Genomic DNA, 9,894 nt, shown 5'->3' with positions numbered 1-9,894 from the left:
TTCCCAAGAGAGTTCTTCTGGATTGGCAAAAGGCAGATTTTCACTTGGGTGGTGGCAGCATTACCAGGCTGGAGTGGCCAGTATTAATTTTTCGAGTCCTTGCAGGCTCCCACCTTCTGCACTCGAAATGCCAGAGTGGGGAATCAGCCTTGACAACATCCCCCTGGGAGACTTAAACCTGGTCCTGTCAGAGCTCACGGGGCCTCTCTTTGAACCTCTAGCATTGTGCCCTCTGTTGGACCTTTCCTAGAAGGTCGCTTTTCTGGTAGCAATTACCTCAGTCAGGAGGGTCTCGGAGATTAGAGCTCTTATGTCAAAACCTCCATATACAGTGTTCTTTAACGACAAGGCAGTGGCGTAGCCAGGTTAAGAGCACGGGGAGCGGAGCTAAAAAAAGGCACCGGGAGCAAAAAGTGTCGGGAGAAAAAAAGGCGCTGGGAGCAAAAAAAAATGCTCCACTCAGTCAGTAGCGCAGGAGCAAAAGGCGTCGGAGCACAAAAAAGGCACAGCTTCTGCTCAGTGGGGGAGCGGCCGCTCCCCCTGCTCCCCCTCCCCCCCCCCCGGCTACGCTACTGCGACAAGGTACAACGTTGCCCCCACCCCGTGTTCCTCCCAAAGGTAATCTTGGAGTTTCATAGTAATCAGGGTATTTTCCTGCCCATTCCCTTCCTCAAGCCGCACAAGAATAGGGAGGAATGACATCTCCACCCTCTGGATGTTAGGCAGGTGTCCTAAGCTGATCCATAAATCCACACCGCTCTGATAGGATGAAAACCCTACCCCTTTTGGCTCAGAGAATTTCATTGTGGATTACATTGTGCATTCACATGTGCTACGAGCAGGCAGGTGTCCCACCACCTGCCTTCCTTGCGGCCCATTCTGTGAGAGCACAAGCTTCCTCAGTGGCGTTCATGGCCCAGGCCTGATCCAGGACATTTGCAGAGCAGCGACCTGGGCGTCAGTACATACTTTTTCTTCCAACTACACCATTACCCACCAAGTGAGAGATGACACTGGGTTTGGTTGGGCAGTATTGTAATCCATGTGTCCATGAACTCCGAGCCCACCTCTTACGGTATTGCTTGGGAGTCCCCGAACGTGGAAGGGACATGTGCAAACAGTTGAAAAAGAAAAAATGGTTACTAACCTTTCTGTAGCTGTTGTTACTTTTAATGTTTTCCACAAGTGATTAGTGATTTTTGGGTGTCTGATGTTCAGAGGCCGGGTGCTCCCACTTTCTGATCAGGCCCCTTTAAAGGGTCTCAGTTAGGCACCCAAAATCACTAGTCATTGCTGAAAATCTTGGCATTTACCTCGATGTATCTAATGCAGGGTGAGGGAGGGGTGAAAATATTTGGGACCCTGTGTGAGTTATTTTTGTGCCCCAACATTCTACCCAGTTTGCCAAGCTAGGGGTCTGATCCTTTCCCCACGTTTCAGTCTTCCTCGTGATCCCCGCAGTGTTCTCTGTTCACCACAGCCTCTCTCCCGCTCCCCTAAATTCTCCTTCCTGTCCCCATCCCCCTTCCCTCCCCCCCAGTCTCCCTCCCTGCCTCCTATCAGCCCAGGGGTGGCTCCATTAACTGAGTCTGCTCTTGGTTGTGTGCGAGATGGGGGCCGTTGTGAAGATTAGCCTGGCTGTAGGAAAATGGTGGCTAGCTGAACTAAGGGCCGTCAGTGGCCTGATCCTCACAGGGAATCACCTTGAGACAGTGGCCATGTGAAAAAGAGGCCAAGCATATGAAGTTGGTTCTTTGCCATTCCTAGACTGAGTTGGGGGCACGGAGAAGATGGGGCAGGGAAACAGAGTGACCCTGGGCATTCTCTGAGGTCATTAAACCAGAGCAGAGGTTAGTGTGGGGGACAGACCTGTACCCCCTCCTCACAGGGGAATGAGGGTACTGTCAATGACGGAGGTGGGGGACCAAGTGATCCTGAGGACCCTGCAAAGTTAATACAACCAGAGCAGAAGAGAGTGGGGTACAGACACCCTGAACTCCCTCTCTTCTCCAGAATGACCCTGACTACGAGAACTGGGGGGATCCTCAGAGAGCAGAAGAGAGCTGGAGGGGATAGATCCCTGCAATATCCGGAGTACTCCCTTTGGGATTGTGCCACCCTGCTCCTCCTGCAGGGAACATACAAGAACAAGCAGCAGTGAGGTACTCCTTGAAGGTTGTGAGCTCTCTGCAGTGGGGGCTCTTTAGTGTACAAGACCCAACAGATGGAGAGGGTGCCCCCTGCGGGTTTGGGTTCCCTCCTGAAAGGAGCTGGGAGGGTGTAGGACCCAACAGCATAAGTGGGAACCCCATTTCTCAGGGGAGGGAGGGCCCAGTAGCAAGAAGAACCACCACTGGGCTACCTGCAGTGGGCTCTTGGTGAGATTTTCAGAGAGAGACTGCTTCTGACCCTCAGCTGTGTTTCAGGGTTTCACATCATCCAGACGATATACGGCTGTGATCTCCGGGAAGACAACAGCATTCAGGGGTTTTACCAGGATTCATATGACGGACAAGACTTTCTTACCTTCGATAAGGAGACCATGACTTGGGTAGCAGCAGATATTGGGGCTCAGATCACCAAGAGGAGATGGGAGGCTGAAGTAAATGACAACCAGCAGTGGAAACGCTACGTGGAGGGGAATTGTATTTCCTGGCTAAGGAGTGCTCTAGAGTACGGGAAGGAGACTCTACAGAGGAAAGGTAAGGTGAGGGACAAGCCCCACCTAGGGGGACACTACTGGCTACATCTCCATTCCCCAGCCCCAGTTCCAAACTGGAGCAGGTGGGTAGGGGGATATTCAGCGAACCTTGCACCAGGGATAGGTGGGGAAACAACCCCTTCCCCATCAGTTCTGCTGGAAAAAAAGATAAGAAATTGAAAATGTTAAAAGCAGTTCACTGTAGAGAAGCTGCATCTCCAGAGCCACTTGACCAAATGAGCGCAACTTCACATCACAAATTCTACCTCTTCCTCTGATGTGACACAGCCGTTATCAAGGCAATCTGTACTTGTGCATGTTAGAGCACTCTGCTTAATTATGGAAGTGCCACTTCCATGGACACCAGCTTCATTCACCATGTAATTCTTCCCCATTCACTGTCTGTACCATCATATTTCTTGTGTTGCCCCCAGCCCGTGTTCCATCAATGATGGTAGCTTTGTCCTTGTTGCCAAACTTCTCCTACAGTCATTTATGTGCTTCCTTCCATGCCATTCCCTACATGTGGAATTGCCCTCCCCATACTAACCTGGAAGAAGGCTCCCCTTGTCCTTAAAGTTTTCCCCCTCAAAACCTACCTTTGCTGCAACACTTTCATACTTACTTTTCGATTCTTTTATCAATAAGACACCAGATAATCACACTCAAATTTATTACCAAAGCTTTTTAGTTAAAGATTAATCACAAACATAGAAGGGAAGAGGTTAAATGCTTTAACACTCCAACTCATGAGGACAGTCTGCTTCAAAATGTTAACTCACTATTACCCGTTTATGTACCTTGTCTGTTACCATATACACACATTTCCCAGATTAGTTAGCATCATTACACACCCTGATCTTTCCCTTCCCAAACAGTTTGCACTTGCTGTTCAAGGTTACTTGAAATTTCTACCCAGTTTTTTGCAACAATTATACTAATTGCTTATTTCTCTCACAAACCTCAGCAGAACATTATCTTGTCCTTTGCCATCTTTACAAATGCCAACAAGAAAAATCCATACACAGCATTGTAATGTGTATTTCAGTGCCAGGGGGCTGGGAAACTGATTTTTCAACATTAGCATAATTCCTTTTGAAATCCATAATATTGGGGTAAATAGATTTGGTAACAACCTACAAGAAATTAGCCAATTCATATTAGCTCGTTTGAGGGGCAATTTAGCACTGTGTGTCACTTTTTGTTTAATGGGCCCTTTCCGTCTCTAATTGGTCAGTTTATCCAGTCCAGTTTTTGCTCCCTGGCCAGGGCAAGATTCTTCTCTCTTTCAAATCCAGGGACTGAGAGGAGATGGGTACAAACCTAGCATGTGATTGACACCTGTATCTGGAGTTTAGTGAAACCTGTCAAGGTATTTGTGTCTCTGTGGTTTGGAGCAGAGGCCAGGTCAGGGACCTGGATTCAGGATTCACCGTTGCTGATGCTGTGAATTTGGCACAGAAATCCTCTAACATGGTGGTTCTCTCTCATCAGAGGGATTCTGTCTCATGGACTCTCATCCTCTCCCACTGCTCGGGTCTCAGAATTTCATGCTGCAAAGCTCTAGAAAATGCTGCCTGGATTAGAGCTTGAAAACACCTAACTTGAGTTTCTTCTTTTTCCCAGTGTGTCCAACAGCTAGAGTGAGCGACAGGTCATCTCATGACGGCCTCACCACCCTCTCCTGTAAGGTCAGTGGATTCTACCCCCGGGACATCACCGTGACCTGGCTGAAAAATGGGGAGAGCAGACAGCAGGAGACCTACTCTGAAGGTATCCTACCCAATGGGGATGGGACCTACCAGACCTGGGCGACAATGGAGATTGATCCCAAGATCAAAGCCCATTATTCATGTCACGTGGAGCATGAAAGCCTGTTAGAGCCACTCTCTGTCTCCTGGGGTAAGGAGTTTGTGTGTTTGTCTGTTTTCCTAGTGGGAGAGGGGGAATCCATTAAACTCAACCCCTGAAAAATTCTCATTCGGATTTATAGGCTGAAGCTGGACTTTCCTCAGGGTCTGTGAGGCCCTGTCCTCTTTGGCTCTGTCCCCCTGCAGTCAAGTTCTTGTGCTAGAGCTGGGACCCACAGTGCCTGGGGCTCATGTCTTGCTCTCCAGTTTGCTGCCTCTGGGGCTGTTGGATACATCTCAGCAATACAGTGTCTCTGAAGGGAGAAGATTAACAACGAGACATTAAGGCCTGAAGGGACCATTCTAATCATCTGATCTGAGCTCCTGCCTAGTCCAGTGCAGGGGGGAATCACAGTCTGGTCATCTGTGGGCAAACTAGCGCTGATCCTTCAGAAAGAGATTTCCATTCCAGATGTAGTCTCCAAGGGATGGAGAATTTATCACATCCCAGGAGAAGCTCAAATCTGCCCCTTATTTCCAGACAGAGTTGGTCTTGCTTCAGCTTCCAGCCCGTTCTCAACTTCATGCACTCGTGGTCCTGCCATGAGTGCAGGGGACGGGACTAGATAAGCTCTCGAGGTCCCTTCTAGTCCTAGGATTCAGCAGGTTCTCAGAAACACGACTCTATGGGCCCGTGTGGCCAGAGGTAGAGGTTTAATGTTGGGAGCAGCTTGTTTCTGTGTGCAGTGATGCTGGAAGAGAGGGTCTGGCCTTGGAATGGAGCGAGGAGGCAGATTAGAGCCCTGCATCGGGGGAGAGTCTCCTATGCCCCTAGCACAAGGAAGTCGAGAGAGAATTTATTACCCATCTTTTTGCTTGGTTAATTGGGATGTGGAAAAATGCAGCATTTGGAAGTGCAAACAATTTCTAAAAGGGCAGCCTGCACTGGAAATCTAGTCAACAGATGGTTTCACATCATAATCCTGCTACTACGTCCCCTGCCAATTTTTGTGTCATAAACCACATTTCCTTATTCTCTTAGAAATATTTTTCTTTTTGCTGTATTATTATGTGGATCTTTCAGACAACAGGAGAAGCTGATTAATGAAACTTAAAGTGTATACAGAACTTGGGGTTTAACAGGTTCATATAAACCAAGAACAGTATTAAAATATCTCTATCGTCCCCTCTTCACTTCCTGCCCCCTCAAAAAACACGCATAGTGTCTAACTATATTCATGGCAGGGAAATCCAGAGCTTTGAGGTCAGTTTCCAGTTTGTCACCAGAATCACACAATGGGACTGTGTTCCATTAGTCATGAAAGTCAGGGTGGTCAAGGGGGAGTTAGGGGCTGGGAGCCAGGACTCCTGGAAGGGGATTGGGGGCAGGTGGGTTAGGGGAGGAGGGGCTGGAAGTCAGGATTCCTGGGGTCTATTCCTGGCTCTTTCACTGATTCTGTGTGATCTTCAGCAAGTGTTCCCCCTTTCCCGTTTAGGGACGATACTGACATTAATTCTCTCTAATAATTAGGTTTATGAAGATTGATTAATGTTATAAAAGTCTTCTATTTTAAGTGCTAAATATTTATTATGAATTGAAGTGGTAGAGGCTGGGTCTAGTGTCCAGGACTTTCTGTGGTGGGGTATAATGCCTGGTAGGTGCATGGTGGCTGCATTGGAAGGGGTGGATGGTTGCAGGATTCAGCCCTTATCTGGGGAGCTGACTGACTGATCCCTGCACTGGGATGAAAGGGGGGTTTTAGTGGGGGATTTTTCCCCATTGCTCATTCTCTCCATTCCATTTCAGAACCAAATAATAGTCTGATTCCCATTGTGGCTGGAGTTATCACTGCAGCTGTCCTGATTGGTGTTATAATCGGAGTATTCTTCTGGAAAAAGCAATGCCCAGGTAAAGTGGCTGGGTTGGGGGCATTTCCTGGACTTGCCGGGCCCTGCACACCTACCTAAGGCCAACAGCAATACAGGAGCCAGTGTCAGTACTGTGTGACTGTCCCACTGCGGGACTGAGCTAATGACCCCCATGGGAGCTGCTGGAGGGCCAGACCCAGAACCTTGGTGCGGGTTACAGTTTATATGAGGCTTGGTTTTCCAGCGAGCCCAGCAGCCAGTGGACTGAGATCTTTGGAAACTGTCTCGTGTCTTTCTCTCCTGCCGATCGTGAGCGCCTGGGACCTTGAGTCCATTACTGGCGCCAGGAGTCTGTGCTGGGCCAGGGGCCCTGTTTCTGAGCTGTGGACACAGATCGGAGTCGGTTCCTATCTCGGGAGCGGCATTCACTGAAATTTGCCTTCTCTCTGCAGGGAGGACGGGAGACGGCTACGCTGTAGCTCAGGGTAAGTGACAAGAGACCCATCGCCTCTTTTCAAGTGACCATCTCTGAACAGCCATCAGTATATGCTTGTGGATTTTAGCCTGGAGCCACTGACAGGAGATCCTCGCTCCCACTCATAGACCTTGTCTACAGTGAGGCTTTTCGGGAAATCTCCAACTATTGCTCTAGTACCATAGAATCCTAGAACAGGAAGGGACCTCGAGAGGACATCTAGTCCAGTTCCCTGCACTCAAGGCAGGACTAGATATTATCTAGACCAGGGATCTCAAACTCAAATGACCACGAGGGCCACATGAGGACTAGTGCATTGGCCCGAGGGCCGCATCACTGACACCCCTCCCCTTTTGCCCCCAGCCCTGCCCCAACTCTGCCCCTTCTATTAGGCCCCGCCCCTTCCCTGCCTTTCCCACCCCTTCCCTGCCCCCATTCCAACCCCTTTCCTTGAATTCCCCACCCTAACTCCACCCCCTCCCTGCTCCTAGGGGGTGCAGGAGGGGTGCGGGGTGTGGCCAGGGCTCAGGGCAGGGAGTTGGGGTGCAGGATGGGTGCAGGGTGCGGCAGGGGGCTCAGGGAAGGGAGTTGGGGTGCAGAAGGAGTTTAGGCTGCGGGCTCTGGCCCAGCGCCGCTTACGTAGAGCAGCTCCGGGGCCAGGACAGGCTCCCTGCCTGCTTGCCTGTCCAGTTCAGCGCCACTCCGGGAAGCAGCCGGAACCTAGGGAAGGGGCCACAGGGCTCCGTGCACTGGCCTTGCTGCTCCTCCAGATACCTCCCCCAAAGCTCCCATTGGCCACTGTTCCCCGTTCCCGGCCAATGGGCGCTGCGGAGGGGCGGTGCCTGGAAGGGAGGGCAACGCACAGAGCCCTCTGCCCCCACCCCCACTCCCTGCCACCACAGGGATGTGGTGCCGGCCGCTTCAGGGAGCGGCGCGGGGCTTGCGGCGCCACGGGGGCTATAGTTTGCCCACCCCTGGCCTGGAGGGGGTGGGGAGTGGGCCACGGGGAGATTTGCAGGCTGCAGGAACTAGCCCCACAGGCCGCATGTTTTAAGACCTCTGATATAGACCATCCCTGACTAACCTGCTCTTAAAACCTCCAATGAGAGAGATTCCACAACCTCTCTAGGCAATTTATTCCAGTGCTTAACCATCCTGACAAGATTTTTTTCCCTAATGTCCAACCTAAACCTCCCTTGTTGCAATTTAAACCCATTGCTTCTTGTCCTGTCCTCAGAAGTTGATGAATACAATTTTTCCCCTCCTCCTTGTAACAACCTTTTATGTACTTGCAAACTGTTATCATGTCCCCTCTCTGTCTTCTCTTCTGTGACTAAACAAACCCAATTCTTTCGATCTTTCCTCATAGGTCATGTTTTCTAGATCTTTAATCATTCGTATTGCTCTCCCGTGGACTTTCTCCAATGTGTCCACATCCTTCCTGGGCACAATACTCCAGTTCAGGCCTAATCAGCACAGAGTAGAGAGGAAGAATTACTCCTTGTGTCTTGCTTACAACACTCGGGCTAATCATCCCAGAATGATGTTGCCTTTTTTTGCAACCGTGTTACACGGTTGACTCATATTTAGCTTGTGATCCACTATGACCCCAGATTCCTTTCTGTGGTACTTCTTCCTAGGCGTCATTTCCCAATTTTTATGTGTGCAATTGATGGTTTCTTCCTAAGTGGGGTAATTTACATTTGCCCATATTGAATTTCATCCTATTTACTTCAGACTGTTTCTCCAGTTTGTCCAGATCATTTTGAATTTTAATCCTGTCCTCCAAAGCATTTGCAACCCCTTCCTGCTTAGTATCGCCACAATCTTAATAAGTGTACTCTCTATGCCATTATCTAAACCCTTGATGAAGCCATTGAACAGAACCAGACCCAGAACTGATCCCTGAGGGTATGTCTACACTACGAGAGTAGTTCGATTTTACTTAAAGCGAATTTGTGGAACCGATATTACAAAGTCAAACGTGTGTATCCACACTAAGGACAGTAATTCGACTTTGTGAGTCCACACTAACGGGGCAAGCGTTGACATTGGAAGCGGTGCACTGTGGGCAGCTATCCCACAGTTCCTGTAGTCCCCGCTGCCCATTGGAATTCTGGGTCGAGCCCCCAATGCCTGCTGGGGCAAAAAATGCGTCAAGGGTGGTTTTGGGTAACTGTCATCATTCAACCCTCACTCCCGCCCTCCCTCCCTGAAAGCGCCGGCGGGCGATCAGTTCGCGCACTTTTCTGGTGATTGATAGCGCGGACGCCACAGTACTGTGAGCATGGAGCCTGCTGCGATCATCGCTACAGTTATGGCCGTTGTCAACACCTCGCACCTTATCATCCACCTTTTTCAAAGGCAGATGCTGAGAAATCGGGCGAGGAGGCTACGGCAGCGCAGTGAGGACATTAAGTCTGAGAGGGGCACAGACCTCTCGCAAAGCACGGGACCCCGCGCCGTGGACATCATGGTGGCAATGGGTCATGTTGATGGTGTGGAACGGCGATTCTGGGCCCGGGAAACAAGCACAGACTGGTGGGACCGCATAGTGCTGCAGGTCTGGGATGAATCACAGTGGCTGCGAAACTTTCGGATGCGTGAGGGAACTTTCCTGGAACTTTGTGAGTTGCTGTCCCCTGCCCTGAAGCGCCAGGACACCCGGATGCGAGCAGCCTTGACTGTCCAGAAGCGAGTGGCCATAGCCCTCTGGAAGCTTGCAACGCCAGACAGTTACCGGTCAGTCGCGAATCACTTTGGCGTGGATAAATCTTCCGTGGGGGTTGCTGTGATGCAAGTAGCCAACGCAATCGTTGAGCTACTGCTTTCAAAGGTAGTGACCCTGGGAAACGTGCAGGTGATCATAGATGGCTTCGCCGCGATGGGATTCCCAAACTGTGGTGGGGCTATACGTGGAACTCACATCCCTATCCTGGGACCCGGCTCACCAGGCCAGCCAGTACATTAACCGAAAGGGCTACTTTTCAATGGTGCTG

At 50.3% G+C, this 9,894-nt stretch overlaps 1 protein-coding gene across 2 annotated transcripts; it reads left to right on the top strand.

Moving 5' to 3' along the window:
* The first annotated feature begins 1,869 nt into the window (after window positions 1-1,869).
* LOC135980139 (class I histocompatibility antigen, F10 alpha chain-like) lies at window positions 1,870-9,653 on the top strand. 2 transcript variants are annotated; one of them, XM_065580201.1, is made up of 6 exons: window positions 1,871-2,162; window positions 2,427-2,702; window positions 4,328-4,603; window positions 6,359-6,460; window positions 6,873-6,905; window positions 9,260-9,653. In XM_065580201.1, the coding sequence occupies exons 2-6, from the start codon at window positions 2,543-2,545 to the stop codon at window positions 9,268-9,270; spliced, it is 582 nt and encodes a 193-aa protein (XP_065436273.1). In that variant the 5' UTR covers window positions 1,871-2,162; window positions 2,427-2,542; the 3' UTR covers window positions 9,271-9,653. The 2 variants fall into 2 exon arrangements, with proteins under 2 accessions (XP_065436272.1, XP_065436273.1); XM_065580200.1 differs by lacking the exons at window positions 6,873-6,905; window positions 9,260-9,653 and having other exon boundaries at window positions 1,870-2,162; window positions 6,359-6,615.
* The last annotated feature ends 241 nt before the right edge of the window (window positions 9,654-9,894 follow it).

The sequence above is a fragment of the Chrysemys picta genome, unplaced genomic scaffold (genome assembly GCF_011386835.1).
Source record: "Chrysemys picta bellii isolate R12L10 unplaced genomic scaffold, ASM1138683v2 scaf1946, whole genome shotgun sequence".
Lineage (NCBI taxonomy): Eukaryota > Metazoa > Chordata > Testudines > Emydidae > Chrysemys > Chrysemys picta.
The sequence above is the reverse complement of the archived record's forward strand: the minus strand, read 5'-3'. Positions and strand labels throughout refer to the sequence as shown.

Coding starts and splice junctions, on each gene's coding strand:
- LOC135980139 (XM_065580200.1), top strand. CDS start 2,543: ATGACTTGGGTAGCAGCAGATATTGGGGCTCAGATCACCAAGAGGAGA. Junction 2,703..4,327: donor GGAGACTCTACAGAGGAAAG/GTAAGGTGAGGG, acceptor TCTTTTTCCCAG/TGTGTCCAACAGCTAGAGTG. Junction 4,604..6,358: donor GCCACTCTCTGTCTCCTGGG/GTAAGGAGTTTG, acceptor ATTCCATTTCAG/AACCAAATAATAGTCTGATT.